The sequence below is a fragment of the Colossoma macropomum genome, unplaced genomic scaffold (genome assembly GCF_904425465.1).
Source record: "Colossoma macropomum unplaced genomic scaffold, Colossoma_macropomum, whole genome shotgun sequence".
Lineage (NCBI taxonomy): Eukaryota > Metazoa > Chordata > Actinopteri > Characiformes > Serrasalmidae > Colossoma > Colossoma macropomum.
In genome coordinates this window covers 37,213,647-37,236,207 of record NW_023494790.1, presented here as the reverse complement: position 1 = coordinate 37,236,207, position 22,561 = coordinate 37,213,647, and the positions used below count along the sequence as shown (strand labels likewise).

At 40.5% G+C, this 22,561-nt stretch overlaps 1 protein-coding gene across 1 annotated transcript in view; it reads left to right on the top strand.

Moving 5' to 3' along the window:
• The first annotated feature begins 47 nt into the window (after nucleotides 1–47).
• Nucleotides 48–22,561, top strand: part of LOC118809740 (protein phosphatase 1 regulatory subunit 1B-like) — a 34,289-nt gene continuing 11,775 nt past the window's right edge. Inside the window, exons 1-3 of the mRNA XM_036573287.1 lie at nucleotides 48–415; nucleotides 20,802–20,885; nucleotides 21,370–21,445. Coding sequence (XP_036429180.1) covers nucleotides 326–415; nucleotides 20,802–20,885; nucleotides 21,370–21,445 — 250 coding nt within the window. The 5' untranslated portion in view covers nucleotides 48–325. The remainder of the gene's footprint in view (nucleotides 416–20,801; nucleotides 20,886–21,369; nucleotides 21,446–22,561) is intronic.

Sequence of the window (22,561 nt, the reverse complement as noted above, 5' to 3'; positions counted from 1 at the left end):
ACCCCCTCCCTCCTCTGATCCCTCCTCTCACAGCGTGCTCTCTTCACTCAGGGAGAAGCAGCTCCCCTGGATTACTCCGAGACCCCGCGGCTACAAGGACAAAAAAACGAGAAGACGTGACTAAGTGGCAGTCAGACAGTGAGTGAGTGAGTGAGTGAGAGAGAGAGAGAGAGAGAAAGCACTCTTCCACTCGCCCGAAACTGGAGCACAAGAGCTGTTGCATGTAAAATAAACCCACCAGGCTGGAAGGAGAGATAGAGGACAAGACTTGACGCGTCTCTGCCAGCCGTCTGCTCTCTGGCGCTTCCCGTTTCTACCAGCCGAGATGGAGGGAGAGGTGAAGGAGAGGAGGAAGATCCAGTTCTCCGTGCCCTCGGCCGTGCCCACCCAGCTGGACCCCAAACAAGTGGAGATGGTAAGAGGATGGGAGTGGAAGTTGTGTCTGGCAAATAAGGCAAAGTGAAACTTGAGTGTTTTGCTGAAGACACTACTTTGCTGAAAGTAGAGTAAAGAAAAACGACATTAATAATAGAGAAAACAAGCCAGAAAATGTTTTCGCAAACTGCTTAAAACCGAATTGACCCACTGTCGTTTCTTAGCTGTGAATTGGGTGGATCGGTGAAAACATGCAGCAGTTTCTTTACATTCAAAAATTTGACAGATCTTTGCTGTGAAATTGGGATTTGTGTGGTTTTCTTGAAGAATTTGTGTTAAAAACTGCACGTGCAAAAAATTTGTGAGTGTAACACAGACATTTTTATTTCTATGTGTTTTAATGTTTGTTGGGGTAGGCATGTAACATCTTTATTTTTCTGTAAAAATTTTTTCTTGATCTTGCTTTTTTCTTAAATTCTAATATTCGATAGATTTGCGATTCCTTTTACAAGCAGAGATAGTGACTAAAGTCATCGACTCAAATTCACCACTGAATGACTCGTGAACTCCATGGCCAACGTTCATGTTGTACGTTAATGAAACCTTTCGTTTCCAACCCTACGTGTAACTTTACTAGTTCAATTCGGCTTCAAATAATGAGCTTACAGAAAAACCTTCAGTTGAGGACAGAACTGAAGTACCACACAGAGCTAAAGCGGTGTTTAAAGGAAAGAGCTAGCATGTAGTTTGCACAACAGCAGCTTTTGTACCTAAAGTTGTCAGCTAATCTTAAGTATTAATAATTTAAAGATCACATTCTTTGAGAAAACTCACTAAAACTTGGCTGAATTAGTTATTGTGCTAACTAGCATACATGGAATTTAAACTACAGACTCAACAGATGTTTCAAGTTGTTTTGTTGGGGTTTTTCCTTGAAACACTGTAATTACTGCATGTTGTGGTTCGTTCTGTCCTTCAGATTGTAGGTTTTGCTATAATGAAAAGCTTGTTTTTCAAAGCCGTGTCAAATCTGACAAGTTTTTATTGAGGATTTGCTTTTGTACAAGGCCTGCAGCTCATAAACAGACTAAACCAAAAAGACTCGACTTGGACTCGCATCCTAGAGACTAGACTCGGACTCTCCGGAGACTTGAGACTCAACTCGGATTTGCACCCCAGAGACTCAAGACTCAACTCACATTCGTATCCCAGAGACTCAAGACTCGACTCAGACTCACACCTCAGAGACTTGAGACTCGCATCCTAGAGACTAGACTCGGACTCCCCAGAGACTCGAGATTTGACTTGGATTTGCACACTAGAAACTCAAAAGTCAGACTTGCACTCTAGAGGCTCAAGACTTGACTTACTCTCCGGAGACTTGAGACTCAACTCGGATTTGCACCCCAGAGACTCAAGACTCAACTCACATTCGTATCTCAGAGAGTTGAGACTCGACTCAGACTCATACCTCAGAGACTCAACTTGCACCTGCATCCCAGAGACTCAAGACTCGACTCGGACTCACACCTCAGAGACTTGAGACTTGACTTAGGCTCATATCTCAGAGACTTGAGGTTCAATTCCGAATCACACCTCAGAGACTCAAAACTCAACCTGCACTTGTATCCCAGAGATTCGAGACTCAACTCGTACTCACACTTCAGGGGCTGAAGACTCAAGTCACATTCATACCTCAGAGACTTGAGGCTAGACTAACAGTCATATCTCAGAGGTTCGAGACTTGACTCACACTCATACCTATGAGACTCAAGACTCAACTTGCACTTGTATCCCAGAGACTCAAGCCTCGACTTGGACTCATACCTCAGAGATTCAAAACTTGACTCACACTTATACCTCTGACAGTCAAGACTCAACTCATACTCAGCTCAGAGACTTGAGATTCAATTCTGACTCCTACCTCAGAGACTTGACTTGCACTCATATCCCAGAGATATGAGACATGACTTGGACTCACACATCAGAGACTCAAGACTCAACTCAGACTCACATCTCAGAGACCTGAGATTCATTGCTGACTCAGACCTCAGAGACTCAAAACTCAACTTGCACTTGTATCCTAAACACTCAAGACTCAACTCGAACTCACACTTCAGAGACTTGAGACCCAACTCAGACTTGAAGTTCAGAGGCTTGAGACTCAACTTTGACTTGCAGCCCAGAGACTCGAGACTTGACTCAGACTTGCACCATAGAGACTCTAAACTTTTCTCACCCTCACACCCTTGATTCAGACTTGAGACTCAATTCAGACTCAGACCCCAGAGACTCGAGACTTGACTCAAACTCCTACCTCAGAGACTTGAGACTCAACTTGGACTTGAACTCACACCTCAGAGGCTCACGATTTGGACTCGCAACTTACAGACTTGAGATTCTGACTCCTACCTCAGAGACTTGCGCTCATTCTGAGCTTCCTAACCTAGATAAGAACTGTTATATAAGGGGGCCATATTTTAGTTCTCAAAAAAGAAGTCACTGGAGGCAGGAGGGCAGCATGGGGCAGACTGGAGAAAGCAAATGCCAACATGTAAGCAGAGCCAAATCCTGGACATTTAAAGTGAATTTAGAAATCCCAAGGTCAAGTCCTGGAAAAAGTGGACGACTGACCACTGCACTGGTTAAATGATCTAAAATTCAGTGGTTATAGGTTGGCTACATGACTCAGATGTCCTCGACTGGTGAGCTAGTGGCAAGAGGCAAACTGTCCTTTCTGGAAGGAACACAAAGCTGACGCAGTTTGTTTTGTCTCAGGTCAGAAACCTTCAGACCACATTTCATTTCTGACCCATAGTGTATTCTGTCATTTGTGGTCAGGGCGTCTGCATCCTGCATCAATCTGCCTGACAACAGATTATGTAATGCTGTGTCGAGCCACTCTCGGCGTGTGAGCGTCGCAGACAGGGAGACGGTGAGAAAGTAGTTCAGCTGCAGCGAGCAGGTGCCATGTCACGTTATGACCCAATTAGAGTAAAGATGGAGAGAGGAGAGGGAATGGAGAGATGAGGAGATGATAGAGAAGGTTACACACACACACAAACACGTTTTGGCCACTCTCCAGCCGAAAAGGACATGAAGTGAGAAGAAAATAAGGTCAGATTTCCCTTATGGGGGGTTTGTGTATGTGTGTGTTTGTTTATCTCATCCCCTCAGGATGATGAAAATGTGAAAACATGAACACTTTGTCATTTTGGGGACATTTGGCTGCTCCCCACACATAAAAGAAGCCAAAACTCATCTTTTGGTTGTTTAAGTTTACAGTAGAAAATCAAATTCACACAATTTGTACCTCAGATGTAGAAGATCAGACAAGTCACTTACTGTGAATGATTAAAATGAACAAACCTTCACTGCTAAGGTAGCCATTTCAGACAACATTGGGGCTGGTCTTCATAAAGGAGGACCAGATTCCTCCATATTTATGACAGTCATTGTCACAAAAAGTGATTCGAGATCAGCACCTTAAGTCCTGAGGTGGTTTGTGAAGACAGACCCTGATGTCTACCCACAGTGTTCGGCTATACAACAAGATTTTGTCCATTTTTATAGATCACAAGTCTGCAAAAGCTTAATGAAGACGTGTGTGCAGTTTGAGCAGTTTTGAGGCTGTATTCATGGAAAAGATTTGGGTGACTATTGACTTATACTATTTGTTAGCAACGTTAGCCTCACATCTCCTGATCTAAACTAAAGAAGCAAATTTGGACTCCAAACATGTCTTGGCTGATCGACTACATCTGAGGAAAGTTGAACATTTTTAAATTTTAGATTTTTCTCCAAACTATTCCTTTAAGGTTGGGACTATGCTAGGTCAAGCACAGCTGCATTTCACTGTTGTTGGAACAAAACCTCAGATCTCCAAAATGGTGACTTTACAGGAGAAGGAAAAAACCTACTTTCCTTTTAATGTAAGTCAATGGAACCAGACTTTTTTCCAAGTCATTTTGGGTCGTTTCTTTCGGTCCATTCATCATGAAATTTACAAACAATGTAAAGGACAACAGGCATTTGGAAATTATGTCAAAAATGGAAAAACGACAAAAATAAAGATACAAGGTTTTCTTCCGACAGCAGCGATTTACACAAACTCATACTCTGGCCCACAGCTCGCTGTGACTAAACAGGCATGACAGTGAAAAGTGTGGAAATAGCAAACAGTGTAAGAATATTTTAAATGACTCCCTTAATTCCCTCACAGCTGTTGTTTATGGAGAACAGCAGGGTAGCAACGGTGCCACACGTCCAGATGTGGCAGGGCAAAACTTATTATTTAAAAAAAAACTAAAGAGTGCTAGTGGAACTACAACTAAGTCACTGACAAAAGACTCTGTCCTGGAATCCAAAAGTTTCCATATGTTTGCATTTTTAAAGCAAGTTTAAAACCGCCTCTTTTTATCCAATAAGCAGTTGGTAATAAAATATACCGCAGTATTTAAAAATGATACTAATATTTGAAATTTTTGATGGTGTTTCAAAATCATGGCATGTCAAATTTCTATTTCTCATCTGAACAGCTAAATAAACACATTTCACCCCTTGATATTTTAGAGGGGTCACTTATAAGTGGTGTGGGAGCTCACCAATAGGTGGTGCTAAAAGAAAGAGGGGGAAAATCAGAGCCAGAAAAAAACTTCAGAAAAACTAAGCATGATAGCAGCTCAGGCTAAGAGCTACACTCAACACAGAACACAGTCGGTTTCAGCTTTCGCTCTAACACCAGTCACTCGACTGTGCGCTCTCAGATATTCTCTAAATGGCTGTCATGTGGTGTGTGGCATGTTTGGCCTGCTAACTAAGCTCTCGTTAGCTTAGCTCAAATGCTACATTCCCAAACACCGCAGAACAGTTTTGACTTTAGCTTTCAGTCACCCCAACATCACTTACTCAACTTTTACTCTCTCAGATATTTGTTTTATCATCGTCAGTTGTGTCAGCAGAGCAGCAGTTAGTCAAACTCAGGCGTGTACAGTTGTGTGTGGCACTGTTTGGGTCTGTAGCTGCTCGCTAAGCTAATGTGAAGTTAGCTGATCAGGCTACAGATTCAAACACCACAGAACAGGCTTAATTTCAGCCTTTCAGTTCCTTCAGCATCAGTTGCTCGACTTCACTCCCTCAGATTTGAATCCTCATCATCTAAACCTGTGTTGGTGCTTTAGTTAGCCAGTGAGCAGAGCTGTTATTGTGCTAGCTAACCTAATGCTAATCAGCTCCTCTCTCCTGTTTAGCTCCACTGTTTAATATTTCCCTGCTAGAAGAAACAGCATAGACCAGCATGGCTGGTCAACAGCAAAGCCAGCATATGTTGTGCTTTGGATGCTGGTATGGCTGACCAGCTAAACCAGCACTGGACCAACATAAACCAGCTTAGATCAGCATGGAATGGAATTTACTGACTGGCTTGAAATTCATGCCCTGCGTTTACTTATTTGGTGAACATTTGCTGAACTTATAAAGCGAAAATCAATTTATGATTATTTTCAGTTATTTTTCTCATGGCAAAAAGCAACATAAATGACTTTACCTCACAATGCTTCTATACTTGAACCCCTCAATTTCTAATGTACGTTGGGCTCGACTTTTATGTAGTGGTTGTGTTTATATTTGCAGAAATGTGCCTACGTAAATTTTGCACTCTCTCTTTTTAGTTTGATCATTTTACACAGAGAGGTGAAGGTAGTGTTGGGAGTCTTGCCCAAGGACTCTTATTGGTACAGTGTAGGGTGCTGCCCAGACAGGGGATTGAACCCCAGTCTGTGACGCAGAAGGCAGAGGTGTTACCCACTACATTATACAGAGTCTTAGTCTTAAGTTTCAAATTTAGTCTCACTGGTCGGGCCTGGTTGGGTCTAGGTTGAAAATGTGGAGATGGGTGCAGATCCAAAACCACCAGAATGAAAGCATCTAATGGCTAATTAGCTAGCTTGCTTGCTAGGTAGCTTAATTTGCTGGCCCATATAAACAACATACTGCACTGAACGTACACTCACAAAAATGTCAACAGTTCCACTGAATCGTGTGTGAAATCAAGCACAGCTACAGTTTTTGTGAACTGATGCATGTTTTGCTTATTAGTTAGCTTAGCTTAACACTATTTATACTAACAAAAAATGATATAGTGTACGCTTTTGCACTCACGCATTCACATAAATGTCTACAGGTACACAGAATCATGCAGAATCAAGCAAAGCTTATATTTTTCCCTAATGAAAGTGAAAATATGAGGCTAGCTTAAATGCTAATAGTGTTACGGCTGTCTTTACTAATTAGCTTACCTTAGCAATCTCTTTACAAAATAATAATTCTAAAAATAGCACTTGACCAAGAACACATCCTTCTAGTTTACATTCTCCTGCTCTTACTGTTGTAATAGTGGTTCCTGACTTTAGCTTCACCTGGAATAGTATAGAACCCGCTAAATTGTCACCTGCTGCACGTGTTACAAGGGTCATTTTCCTTCTGGAGTGGGAATTCAGATGGATACATTTAAAAAAAAATCAAATTCTTTCATCCCAACACAAAATAATCTTAATATGTCCATTAACATCTCCTATTATTATATATGCCAAAAGCAGAGCTTAATTCAAACATATTTTACAGTCACTGGTGTTGTATGAATATGGTGTAACACCAGTGATGGTGACTCCAGTGACATTCTGGTGAAAACTGAGGATTCTGTAAATTAGCTGACTCACTGCCGGTCAGGTGACCTTGTGAAAATGATAATGTGGCATTATTTTGACAAAATTTTAATTACCCCGCCATTAAAGCACAAAACACTGGTGACACAGAGAAGTTATGAGCTGCCTGATAAACAAAATTATTAATAAATTAATGAAATATAATAAGCGAGTGTGACTCGACTTCTCACGCCTTGAGATGCTTCTTCTCAGATGACCTCTGTCCAGAGGAAACTGTTTAACAGAGCTGAAAATACTGTGTTAAAATGTAGAATAAGAGTCCTGACACTAGTGACCAAAATCTCTGTGACAAATGAAATTTTTCAAATAGAATACATATTTATTGAAAGTAGTGTAACGTTAATGATATAAAAAGTAAACATTTATCTGTTTTATACAACTTCCTAAGTTAAACCTCTTAAAAATGTTGTTTTATATTGAAAATGGTTTCTCAAATGTTGAAAATTGCTCTTATGACGAGTTTTATATGTTTTATATATTCAGACTATGAAACAGAATAAAAAAAGAAAAACTGAGAAATCATGATTGAAAACTGTTATTTAATCTCAGCTCAACTGTGTAAATGTACATACCGACTTTTGGAGCTGCGTCTGATATTTTAAGCATCTTTTTAAGTCCTGCAACCTGCAACCTACTGCATATACCACTTATATGAAGAAATGGCTCTGGAGTTTTTCTGTCTTTTATCCACTATTTGCTCATGTTTCTGACCAACCCTCTCCACAAGATGCTAATTTCTTTAGCAACGGCGCATCGCTGCTCAATTTCCACATGAATAGGCCCCCCTGTTGAGGTTGCAGGGTTGAAGTGGGGTCTCCTGAAGGAATAAAGCAGGCTGATTGGTGGGAGAAACGGGGGCCGTGTCTGTGTTTTTGTTTGGAGTGGATGTTCGCTGAATGCTAATGGCTTTGTAAAGCTGCTAAGTGACCCTCACCTCTTTATGGGAACACTGTGTGTGCGCGTGGGTGTGTGTATGTGTGTGTATTTAAGCGGCTGCTTAACATTACCATACAAATAGGCCCTAGTTAAAAGAGAACAGGGTGAAGGAGGTATTTATAGAGAGGAGTGTACTTGTGCTGTCCTTTCATGCGTATACACAGATATCATGTTATACAGGTGATGACCTAAGACATATTTGGTGTCTATAGCTGGCTTCCTCAGCTTTGCACTGGAGCTACTTTATATGTCCAAAAGTATCCAGACACCCGCTCTAGTTTAGAGTTGAACTTGTTAGCTCATGTACTCTCCATAGAGAAGCATCGGCAATAGAATAGGAGGCTATGGAGCAGACATACATGAGCCTAAGGTGACCATGTCCAGCGCCATTCATCAGCTAGAGGGGCATAAAGCCACCCCATTGGGGTGTGGAGGAATGGAACTGCATTCTTTGGAGTGATTGTGCTCCAATACCTTTGGGATCTGTTTGTGGTCCAGAACTAATCATCCAACATTAGTACCTGACCTCACTGAAGGCAATCAAATCCTCACAGCAATGTTCCAACATCTAAAAGCCTTCTCAGGAGACCAGAGGCTTTAACTGCAGCAAATAGTATTAATACTCCCTATTAATACCCTTAATTTGGAAACATTGGAAAAGCAGCTGTTTGGGCATATAGTGTAAGATGCTAATGTAGCTAACAAGTTAGCGTTGTGCAAACTGCACGTCTAAATCATCGTATACCCACCTCGAACCTCAGTAAGTAAACTTTTTAAGTAATCTCTAATAGGCTTATGTGGTTTCAAGAAAACCTTTTATCTCCATTTTTGTCATTTTTCAGGTTTTGACATTATTTGAAAATGCCTGTTGTTCTTTACATTGTGTGTAAATTTCATGATGAATGGACCAAAAGAAACAGGCCAAAATTACTTGGTAAAAAGTCTGGTTCCATTGACTTACATTAAAAAATAAGTATAGTTTTTTCCTTCTCCTGTAAAGTCACCATTTTGGAGATACAAGGTTTTGTTCCGGCAGCAGCGACATGTATGATGATTTAGCTATGCAGTTTTTATGATGCTACTTGCTAGCTACATTAAGCTGAGCCCACGCTATATGCTTTTTTGTCTGATTTTAACCCTGATTTGCCCCTTGTGACAAATTTTCACAATCTAAAGCGATCTTCCAGGGTGGGAGCTCGATCGGAAGTGACTGACGGTGCGGATGATCTGTAGTGTGAGAGGGGCAACGACTGAATCTTTAGCCCTCCAGTCGAACTCTGAAGTGATCAGAGACCCTCCGATATTATCAAACATGTTTGATATTTACGACTCAAAACATTCACGTGTCCTGCAGTGTGAGACGGTCAGAGATTTACTCAACAAGTGATTCAAACAGCCAATCAGAGAGCTAGAAGAGCAGAGAAACAGGCTAAGAGATGCGCCTGAACAGCAAAAACAGAGGAGCTGCGTGTAAAACACAGGCAGATAAGAGCCGATATCATGTTTATAATGTTGATCCAGATGTCAAAACACTTTCTTCACAGTTTCAGCTCAGCTGCTAGTTTGTAGTGAAATGTTTCTCCAGCTCTCACTGTAATATCAGATTTTAATGCCCAGTTTACGCTTTCGCTGCGCATAAAAGCACAAACAGGTCCAGTAGGTTCGGCTCTGTTTGTGTCGTGTGATCTGAGAAGATCTGGGAGTTTGAGTTCTTATTCAGGAGCAGGCTGCTAGGCCACCTCCGGCCGCTAGGTGGGGCTGGAGAGCCAGGACTGAGTAATTAGGGCCAAGTGGTAGCAGCTGTGGGCACCCTACTTAAGGGGTGCTCACACAATGCTCGGTGCTCAGTCTTGAGTTCATGCTGTTATGAGCGTGTTGCTCTGACTCAGCCGGTAATCTCGGTATCTGTCTTGAGTTTCGAGTCTTTGCTTTCCTCTAGTTGTTCTCCAGCATAAATATTTAAAGAAAAAGAAAAAAGAAATCTCTTGAGTGTGTCTCTCTCTCTGTGTTTAGGTCGAGTGTGAGGTAAAAGAAGAGAAATTTTATTGGTTTCAGTTTCAGGGAGCTCTGAGATTGAGTCATCCTTTAAGTCTTTGGTTAGCATGGCCGTTAATCCCCTTTAATGGCACATTGTGTAGCATGTTAGTCTGGCAACCTGGTGACCAGTTGCTTTCCTTGTTTACAGCAATACCTATTTATTTCATTCTTTGTCTAGTTTGTTTTCCCAGCTCTTAGCCCCCTTTGTTTCTTTTCCGATTTGCACCTTTCTCCCTATTCTCAGTTGCTCTGTACTTGAGGCCATCCTCTCCTGTTCGCCATGTGGTTTGTCTCATAGAGGTCCCAACTACTAAAATAAGTGTGAGTTTGAGTTCGTTACAGTTTCAGAAATGTGTTAAGATTTAAGTTGTGTAGAGTACACCCAGCCTTAGGCCTTGAAGCTGTAGTGCGGAAGCAAACTTCAGACACCAAATACGTTTTGGCTGATTACATCTGGGTTTTTGGTGGAATCGTTGGTTAAACCAGGGTTCCAATTGGGAAAGAGGTCTTTGGTGCCCCCTGTTGGGAGGTCTATAACAGGGTCTGTAAAAATGCACATTTTTAGTGTTTTCATCAAATCCTGTTATGCGTATTCCTGAAGATGACATGCTTGTGCCATATTGCTTTAGATAAGAGTCTCATTCGCCTTATGTGGGCAGGGATTTGACCTTTATTAGCTCTCAGTAAAGTAGTTTTGACAGCCCTCTGTCAACTCTACATGGCTAGCAGTTCAGAGATGCGGAGCGGACAGTGGCCCGTTTTAATGAGGGCTGAGGTCACTTTCTCGCTTCGTTATCACCAACCAAACCCCTGAGAATGCCAGCATGGCAAAGTGCCAAACACGTGACCTTAGTTCCAGTTATGTCAATGCTCTTCAGAAAAATCTGTTTCCATCACTGTTTTTCACATTTTTCCTTCATCCATAAACTTTCCCTCTCATCTGAGCATAAATATTTGCACGTATGCACATTTTATATATACATTTAAAAAATGGGCCTAAAAGAAGTCAATGGAAAACCCTCATATGAGGTCACCTATATGGATTATTCTACCAAACTGGTTCAAAGTCAAGGTTCAAAACATTTCAGACTTTTAACTGACTTGACTTTGAATGGCTCTATACCTTAATTATGCTTATTTTATAAAACAAATGACTGAACATTCCATTTTGTCACTACCAAAACAATCATAACACTATTGAAACTCCACCAAATGTTTCAGCAGTGACTGTTTCGGTACTGACAATTTTAGCTCATTTTGAGCAGAACTCTAACAAACACAACTTTAAACTCACATAAAATACTTTTAAAACACAAGAAAAGTTGACCTAATTGTAGAAGAACTGTGTTTCAGTAATGTTCCAAACTGAAAATAAGGCTCCCGCCTACATACTAAAACTCTGTGTTTCAGTAATGACATGAAAAAACACAGAAAAAGACAGTTTTTTTGAATGTTTTTAATTTAAAAATTAAACTGATATGACATCTACATCTTTCAACAACAACTTTAAAAATAAATCAAAAACATCTTAAAGAAAGAAAGAAAGAAAGAAACAAACAAAGTATTATTTTCACAAGTGTAAATTTAGAGGTTCGGGTTTGGGACGATACATCTCCCAATAGAACACACCCTATAAATGCTGATTTTGTATATATTTAGCTTATTACTATCTGAATTAATGCCTTGGGTTTAAATAGATCATAACATAATCCTTGTAAATAATTTAGGTCTGAATAATATATATATATATATATATTTATTTATTTTTTTTTTACTGTTGGATCGCAATTTGAACTAATTCTAGAGAATGGTAAATATATAATGAGTGCCTTTAAAGCTAAAATGTTATTTCCTTTTACTTTCATGGTGGATTGGAGACCCCCTATACCCCCCCCCCCCCCATTTGAACTCTGTATTGTATTACATCACATCCAATAGTAGCTCTAAGCTGCAGCAGGCAGGCTACACTGACACACACATGGACTCATCATTAAATAATGAGTTGTTTTACTGACTGATGCACCTGGCATAGCTGGGGTTTGAATCTACAGCGCTCACCTTCGACCTCTGTTGAGGTGTACACTTGTTGAGTCTGCACTTGGGGGAGGGATGTGAGGTTTTATTGCACAGTGAGTAACGTTAGAGACCACAAGAGCTACTCTACACTGACAGCCGCCCACTACTATCGCCTACTGGGTGGGAAATAATTGGCTGGGAGTAGTGTTTGTGCCTGTTAGTTACACACACACACACACACACACACACACACACACACACACACACACAGTATCACCCTATGGAAAACATATTTTGTATTTGTAGTTAAACATATGTGATCATGTTTCGTGTATTTTCTGGGCTTTTTTCCACTTCAGCTGCACTTTACAAGCTGTTTTCACACACACACACACACACACACACACACACACACACACACACACACACAGGTTTTCTTGCTTGCCTCATCAAACTGTTCACCGCGACCGCAAAGGTGATGAGTCAGTAGGACGAGCGAGTGTTGTCATTTCTCAGCTTCAGCATTTGAGGATCACTGTTGTTGCTGAAATCACTGTTTGAGTCCTCTGTACACGCCCTGGCCACTTTATTAGAAACCCTTTCTGGAGCCTTGATATGGTGGCCCTGAAAGACGAAACACAACAGACAAGATCTTAAAAGGCAAGAACACAATAACATTAAGAGAGAACACAGCAGCAGTGTTAAGAGAGAACCACAACAACAACATTTAGAGAGAACACAACAACATTTAGAGAGAACACAACAACATTAAGAGAGAACACAACATTAAGAGAGAACACAACGTTAACAGAGAACACAACAACATTAAGAGAGAACACAACATTAAGAGAGAACACAACAACATTGGGAATAACAACAATGTTAAGAGAAAACACAACATTTAAAGAGAACACAACATTAAGAGAGAACAACAGCAAAGAGAACACAACAACATTGGGAACAACAACAACGTTAACAGAGAACACAACATTAAGAGAGAACACAACATTAAGAGAGAACATTGTTTTGTTTTCTCTGAATATGGTTGTTGTTCTCTTACCATTGTTGTGTTCTGAGCCTCACTGAACCGCTAACCCTAAGCACAGCTGAACTGGAGAGCCAGGTGTTCTTATCTGCCATCAGTGCCTGACCTCACGAATTTGACTGAATGGACACAAATTCCCACAAACATACTCAAAAATGTTGTGGAAATCTTTTCCAGAAGATCCTATACACTATATGGACAAAAGTATTGGGACACCTCCACATCACACCTACAGGAGCTTTTATGAATCCCATTCTAAATCCATAGGCATTAATATGGAGTCGGTTCCCCTTTGCAGCTCTAACAGCTTCCACTCTTCTGGGAAGCTTCTACAAGACGTTGGAGAGTCTGTGGGAATTTTTGCCCATTCATCCAGAAGAGCATTTGTGAGGTCAGACACTGATGTTGGACGAGAGGGCCTGGCTCACAATCTCCGTTCTAGTTCATCCCAAAGGTGTCTGATGGGGTTGAGGTCAGGGCTCTGTGAGGGTCAGTCAAGTTCTTCAACATCAAACTCACCCAGTCAGGCCTTTATGGACCTGCTTTGTGCTCTGGGGCTCAGTCATGCTGGAACAGAAACGGTTCTTCCCCAAATGGTTCCCACAAACTTGGAAGCGTACAATTGTCCAAAATGTCTTGGTGCTGAGTCATGAAGATTTCCCTTCACTGGAACTAAGGGTTCTAGACCAACCCCTGAAAAACAGCCCCATATCATCATCCCTCCTCCACCAAACTTTACAGCTGGCACAGTGCAGTCAGGCAGGTAACGTTCTCCTGGCATTCACCAAACCCAGACTCGTCCATCAGACTGACAGACAGAGAAGCGTGATTGGTCACTCCACAGAATGTGTTCCCACAACTCCAGAGTCCAGTCGTGGTGTGCTTTACACCACTCCATCTCATGCTTGGCATTGTACTTGGTGATGTAAGGCTTGCATGCAGGAGCTCGGCCTTGGAAACTCATGCCATGAAGCTCCTGGTGCAGTTTCTGTGCTGGTGTTGATGCAAGAGGAGGTTTGAACTCTGCAGTTATTGATCAGCAGAGTGTTGGTGACTTCTATGCTCTATGCTCCTCAGAACTCGGTGACCCACTCTTTAACTTTATGTGGTCTGACACTTCATGGCTGAGTTGCTGTGATGCCTAAACACTTCCACTTTTCAATAATACCACTCACAGTTGATCGTGGAAAATCTAGGAGGGAAGATATTCTATGAACTGACTCGTTGCAATGGTGGCATCCTATTACAGCGCCATGCTCGAATTCAGTGAGCTCTTCAGAACGACCCATTCTTTCACTGATGTGTGTAAAGTCAGGCTGCATGGCTAGGTGCTTGATTTTATACCCCTGTAGCAATGGGACTGATTGAAACACCTGAATTCAATGATTAAGAGGTGTTTCCCAATAATTTTGTCCATATAGTGTTTAATGGAATATGAGGGCAAAATGGCACATGCCATACACCATACATGAATACCTGGGGACGATCTGGCCACCGGCCTTCCCTATAAGCTAGGTGGAACTCAGTGGGCAGTGAGTGGAAACATAATGCAGGATGGCTGTTTAGGTTCGCATGACCACCTTCGCATAACCTTTTTGTTTTACGTTTTTTGGTCACTAAAGTCCATTTAATATATTTTTTTCATTGTACATCTTCGGTTGTGACCTCTCTTTAACTGGGTCAGATGTTTAATCTGAATCCATAATCCACTCAGCTAATCACAGCCCAGTCTACGCTCTGAATCAAGAAGCTGTCCACCACTCAGTCCGATTGGACCACACTTTCCCTCCTCGTTCTCACTGTGATTAAAGTATCTTCCATGCATGAATTAATATCCATAATGGCATGATTCTAGCATACTTTTAGCCCATCAGTGGCCCAATGGGAGCACCATGTCCCTGGCAAATTTAACATGTGTGTGTGTGCTGAGGGAGACATCACCGCCTTTCATTCGCTATGTTCTCTTCATAGTGCTGTTATGGATCACTGCGTCCATCCTGATGGGATTATACTGAAATCTTAAGCAACGTGTGAATAGAGAGTGTGACTAATAATAGATGTGAGTGGACGTGTGCATGAGGGGCAGTGTGGGAATAAGTGTTGGCGTGTGCTGAGGTTTTATATAAAGCAGTATATTTCACACTCGATACAAAAAAAAGAGAGAAAAATGGTTGCCTTGACAATGAAAGAGTGCATTTTTACAGATGCAAAGGAATATCGCTGAACAAGGGGCTGATGGACAAATGGCCCTTCCAAGAAGGATAAATATAGATACAATTACAATCAGTAAAGGACCCCACACCCCGCTATCTTATGCCAGGTTAGGGGTCGCAACCCAAATGTGAAGAAGAGCCATTTTGTCCCTTCACCAAAAATCAAACCACTTTGGCTGTAAATATGTCTCAGTGTGTGCTGATGAACTAGTAAAGGCCAAATAATTTAATATAAACGAAAACGCAGACTCACTTTGCTCTGCTTTAAGCTTTAGCTCAGCTGTAGCCGATTTTCTCGCATCTCCGGCAGGAAACTTTTTTCTTCAAAAGTAGAACAGTTTCTTGTAAAATGTCTCTCAATGTTCCATTTTTTACGAGGTTGAGTCGCTTCTCATTCACCAGCTTCTTGTTTGAATTTTCCCGTTCCACCTTAAATGGTGCCTGAGACGCCAGAATGTAGCTACTGCACAATTTAAGGTGGAACGGGAAAAATCAAACAAGAAGCTGGCGAATGAGAAACTGATCAGCTTTGTGACTTTTTAATGTTTGTGAGTTTCTTGTTGCAGATTAAACGTATCAGGAAACCAGCTGGAGTGATTATAAACACAAATAAGTCCATTCGTCTCCAAATTATCGATGTTCATCTTAAATCTTTCTCTTTGCTGTTTCGTTTGCTACTAGCTAGGTGAGATTTTTGTCTGTGTTGCTTTTTTGACCAGCAGTCTGCGCTGATCTTCAGGGTTAAAGGGTGAATCAGCAGTTCTACATTAACTCCAGAGTTTAAGACCATTTATTGTTAAACTGTGTTGAACGATCAGCAGAGCTTTATTTTACTGTAAAGGAGGATTATTTTATTTTTACCTACAAATCTGATTCTGCTGTGGAGCCACAACAGGGCAGTAAAAGAGCCGCATGCAGCTCCAGAGCGACATGTTGCCGACCCCTGATTTAGGAGATCTGGTATTTGTACACTTACATAAAGATGAAAACTGAACAGTGTGTATAAACACTTGTACATCTGCTACCATGTCCCTGTTTTGCCAAGGATGGTCCATGACCCAAATAATGTCCAGTCAACAGCAGAAACTGACCAATGATGAACAGGGGCCTGATACACAAAGCAGTTTATCTTGTACAATGTAATTCTTTGTTTGCACATAATTTCTAGTCAAGATGAACATGAATTACAAGTGTTTCATTTTCTGGAGATATTTCTGAGGAGATTAGATGTAGATAATCCACTTGCAGAAGGAAGAAAATAAAAGTCAAAAGAAAAAGTGTAAGCAGCTCTTTCGTCAACCACTGACCGCGAATTCACTTTCACCTTAAAGGCAAAGAATTAAAGAAGAGGAATACTCGTGATGATAAAGTGTGAGGGGGAGCCAAATTTGACATCCTTCACTGTTCGCCAATTTCACCCCGTCGCCAATCGCGTTTGGGGGTCAAGTGGGTAGAGTGGGTGGTGGTTATGGACAGATTTATTCCCCCTCTCCTCTTAAAGGTTCAAACACCCAACCCACAGCAAGGTGGAAGCCAATGATGTGGCAGAAAGTTTGGGGTGGCACCTTGGGTGGCCAATCAGATTTCAGGTGAGGGCCCTGGCCACCCTATACATGGTGCTTTGGGTCTGGAAGAATGCTGTTAAAAAGCCCTTACTGAGAAAAGAAAAGTAAAGTTTGCAAATTAAGCAAAGAAGCTGCCAGAACAGTGGACTGACCACACCAGAACATCAATGAGTGTGTTTGGGATTACTTGGATTAAGAGATGAAGAAAACTTCTAAGACTGAACTTTGGAGCTGTTGAAATTAGAATATATAAAATTAGAACATCCATTTGTTATTGGCAGTGCTAACCTGTGGCTTCTGAAGGTTATCCAGGCCTAACGGCTATTCTTGAGTTTTGGACAGCCAGTCATATCCAAGTCAAGATAATACTGGCTGTTTGTTGAAGAGATTTGGTGGATCTGGGCTATTTTGGAATTGGAACTCTGGTTTTCGAGGATGTTTATTGTCTGTGCACAATGTCTATATAATAGGACAATTCTGTTGCCATGTCCATTGCCCCTTTTGCTGGATTACAGTGTTTACCAGGGGGCAAAATCTGCCAAGCGAAATTTGGCCAGGACTGGAAATGCAACACAGATTACGCCCGAGAGACATAACAGAGCACGATTAGGGGACGGGAGCAAAATAGCAGCCAGGCTAATCCCTCTATCTCTGCTCTATTTCGCCCTGAAACAGGAAGTCATCACGGATTTATGTAACCCCGGGTGCCACAAACTCCTCACTGTTCAAATGCGTCACTCCGTTTTCCATATTTCCTGTCTGCTTTGTTACCTTGGCGACTAGGCTATACGATGGATGGACATGTCGATTAGATTCCACCCACACACTGCTGAGGATTATGGTCCGGTGCTTATGGATATGTGACGATAATCCGTGAGCCTGATTTGGCAACTGTGGCTTAATGCATGACTGCTGTCCTTTCAATCTTGATCAGTTATTCATACGGTGATGGATCATTTGATGGCAAGAGCATATTGAAGTTTTCAATAGAGTGATCTAATCATTACATAAGCTCAATCAAACTGGAGTAGAACAGATGGAACCATTTTATATTCTTTTGTTCTGGGCTTTAATGAAGTTTTACATACACTCATGTCCACTTCATTAGAAACATCGACCTTGTACTTCCACTAACTGTCCACTTCATAAGCTCCACTTACTTTAGAGACCCACTATATATCTTTGGGGCATCACTGCTAGGTTGAGAGTTGTCCATCAAACAAAAGTATCCAGACAAGAGCAGCTGTTTCATTAAAAACTGACCAATATTGATGGGCCAGAGAATGGGTAACACAAACTGTACATCAACAGACAAGCTACAGTCTCTATGCCAGCAAGGTGGAAGATACCACTCCCATCAAGATAGAGATGTTTCATCATAGGATGAAGGTGATTTGTCTTAATAACTCTTTAATAATATGCAGGGACCCTCCTGAGGTGGGGTCTGGCAGTGCTGTTTCTAAGAGAACATTTTTGTGTTTTTAGCATGAACATTCTTGTGCATTCTGAGACTAAAATACAGGAGTAACTGCTGTGTAATTGTTTAGATTATTTAGTGTAATGACTCTGAAAATATGTTATGCCCATAAAATGCAGTTTTCTAGGCATGTTGTCTTATTTGTTAAAAAAATTGAGGCCTTTCATACAAAAACAAAATTTGGTAAACATATTTTGAGGCACCACATCTATTATAAATTGAGGTCATTCTAAAAACTTTGTCCATCATTTGCATTCTACTGGCTCCATTGTGGCATATAGTGCTTGGACCCCGATGATCGCCACTTGCAATGTAATTTGTAGACAGTAAATTGGCTCCCATAGAGGTTATGACAGTCCACATTGTTTTACATCAATTTCAGATAAAAACTAAATGAAAACTGTCTTGATTGCTAACAAGGTGCCTCATTCTCCAACTGTTCTTAAGAAGAAATTTTGGTAACACTTCCTATGAATACCACATCTATGAGCATTCATAAACACATTCATAACATGTTATGATGCATTAGTAAGGCATTATAAACATGGCTATAAATATGTATAAAAAATCAGTTACACTTTATAGCCATGTATTGTTTATTGTGCATTATGAATTGTTAATGCTTAATTGCTTTATAGTGTTAATAATAATAATTAACATTATATTGTCAGTTCCAAAGAAGTTATTTATAGCCTGCTGAGTGTAAATTAAGATTTTTAGAAGTTTATTTACACCATGGAATTTTTAATATTTAATTTCTCACCACGAGTGTTTGGGCTGCACCTTTGGGGCTAAAATCCTAAATATTCAGATGCCCCAAACAAGCAGTCCAGCCCAGAGTTATTAATATAATGTGCTTACATTAACCAGCACTCTCACATTACATTACAGCAACCCATGTGAAGGCATGGAGAGTGAGAGGTGAGTTATTCGGGGTGAAATTGTAACATCACTACACTGCACTACAGTAATGCTAATTTCTGCTAGCATTCTATTGGATATGCAGTGTTAAGTTAGCACCAAGCTAACAGTGGTGAACAGTGACTTTCCCACATCGGGTTAAACACCATTGATGACACCACTAGTTTAAAATCAGACATTTGAAGCTTGTAATGTGCTTTACTTTGTATGTTGTAGATCCTTCAGCAAATACTTCAACTTGAAGCCTCACTCTTTACTTAGAGCTGACAAATACAACTTACAAGTTCTTATAACATGTTATTAACACTACTTATAATGCATTATGTTAACAATTATTAAGAAAATTCTTAGCAAGATATTAGTTAATGAGGCCCAATGATACTTACACACATTAAACATTTTACATTCACCATTTAAAAGCTACTGAGGAAAGAAATCCGAATATGCAACACTGACAATGAATTCAGGAAACTCTTTTCATGTTTTGGTAATCTCAGAATTAAAGGTACTAAACTGTCACTGGGTCAGTGCCCCTCTTGTCACTGGTGTGGAACCCTCAAGGGTTCATCTCAGTACCTTTAGTCAGGGAACATAACAACCATAATCCACTGAAATGATATGTTCTAAGCTGTACTGACTCCACACACCCCGTCTCGACTCCAGGCTTTTATTTTACTGTTCTGTTTTAAAACATTCGGTTATGAAAAGGTACAAATACGAACTTTTCACCTGGAAAACCTTATTTAAGGTTCACAATCAGACCTTAAAACCACTGTTGGAGCTTTGAGGGAACATTTACACTGTTTGTACCTTGATAAGCAAAAAAATGTACCTGCACAGAACCTTTATTTCTAACAGTGTATCTCTTATTGGCCTGATAAAAACCTCCAGTTTGTCTGAAAAGTGACGGTGAACGTCATTCTCAGTCCCTTAAGGAACAGTTGCTGTTCTGTTTTTCCTTTTGCGCTACTGCACAAGCATCATCATCATTGAGTGTTCTCTTTCGAACATAGATCTAAATGCAGATCACTTTAATCTCTGTTCCTTTTGGACCACTAGCCTTTTGAGCAATGACTGAAGCACCTGCCATCCAAGCCCTAATAACGGATACTTTCAACAGCACTTAGATCTTTTCTTCTTGATATAAAGTCAAAGTCAGCTGGGCTCGCTCAGCTTTTATATACATGCCGCAATCACGGTAGGATGTTGTGTAATTGTGTCATTCAGGAACCTGTCTGGAAACATCTGCACTCATTATGTTTCTCCACTTATTTTTTCAGCTTTTTCTTTTGTCACCCATCTGTAGTTTGTCATGCAAAGATTAAGTGAGCCAGGAGCATGTCGATGTTTTTACATTGCTGGAAACAAAGGATACAAGAAGCATTTTTCTCAGGCCAGAAAGATGGTTATCACAAGGCAATAGCTGATTACATTACCGCTAGCATGTAATACATTTACTTGCGCAATAAAGGATTATTTCTGTTCCCAAATTAGATTCGGCGACGGAGACCAACGCCGGCCACCCTCTTCCGACTGACTGACCATCCGTCTCCAGAGGAAGAGAATCCAAGTCATCAGGTTAGACCGTCCATCAGCTGTATTATGTAATACATAAGGCTGAAGTCCAAGTTGGGCTTTGGCGGAAATGCCACACCGAGGATTACTGAGTGCTTTCTGAAGCTTCTGAGAGCACATTTCAGATCTGAAAGTGGATATTTGTCATCATTTCTTACCATTTTGCAAAAGCAACTTCTCTAACTCTCTAACTTCTCCTTTTTTAAGAGTTTTCAATGAACAGACTTTTCTGTATTTTCACATATTTCACATATTTTCCAACTTCCATTCTTTGTTGTCTATTTTCTTGCAGGATTCCTCATTAGTTTCACATAGTTTGCATTATAAACAAATACATATCAAATTCATTGGATCCTTTTTATTCTGCATGTGACTCTTCATTGTGATGCATGATGTTTTATATTTTAGATTCATTATGCTGTTATTATAGCACCACATGTGACATTTATCTAAAGGGACTGAAGGGTGGAATCTGATTCTTTTGCAGTTGGCTGTTTGTGAAAACGGACTTCTGAAGGCTAAACGAGTCAACACAGCCGTCTATCAGCCCCCATCACTCAAAGGTAAAGAACTTTACAGAAAAAAACCTTCAGTTTACCAAGTTATACCAACGTCTCTGAACGTTACTGTACATTTGCAATAACTTACTGGGAGTAGAGTTGACAAGTAGTTATGCAATTCATATTTACAGCACTCATACTGAAATGGTCGTTTACAGTTAAGACCAAGGTGCGATATACAGGGGGGTCTTGGGGGGTCTGGGACTCCCTAATTAACCTCTTGGACCCTCTGAATGTCCCAAAATCAAAATTCACGTTTTCATGTCACTACTGAAACACAGGGTTTTAGTCTGTAGGCAGAGCCTTATTTTAGCCACACCCCAGCATTTTAGAACAGGAAGTGAGGCTGCATCCCTGTCCCTCATGGCCACATGGTGAGCAGTTAGATCCCATTGTTTTGTAGTAAATATGTCCCAAAGTCTGACAATCATTGTGGAATATTGAAAATTGTCATTACCGAAACACATGTTCTGCAATTAAGTAAACTTTTTTTGTGTTTTAATGAAAAATATTTTATGTGTGTACAGCTGTTCTAAGCTGTGTTTGCTGGCTGTCGTTTTGAGTTCTGTTCCAAATGAGCTAAAATCATCACTACTGAAACATTTGGTGAAGATTTGGTAGTGTTATCATTGTTTTGTCAGTGACAAATTAGAATGTTTATTCGTTCATTTTATTAAAAGAAGTCATAGGGTGACTCAAAATAATAGGATTTTAGTCTAAGTTCTAAATCAGTTAAAAGTCCAAAATGTCTTTTCAATTCTGACTTCGAGCCATTTCAGTAGAATGAGCCACATACAAAGAAAACATACGTTACATGAATGTATTATATAAGCTCCAAAAGTCACTGTTTAAGCTCAGGCTGGATGGAATTGATGTCAGGGTGGGAAAGTGAATGTACACCACTGTTAGCTTGGTGCTAAAATGACACTGAAAATCCCATAGAGCCTGAGAGTCAGCTAGCTGAGATTAGCATTAGTAGTAGTGGTAATCAGATATGCAAAAAGGAAAAGGATACTTGTGAAGTAAAGGTTTCTACATTTAATTCTACTTTATGATGACATATGACAAAAATAGCTAGTTAAGCTAGCATGCTTTTAGACAGCAAACAAGCAAAAGACA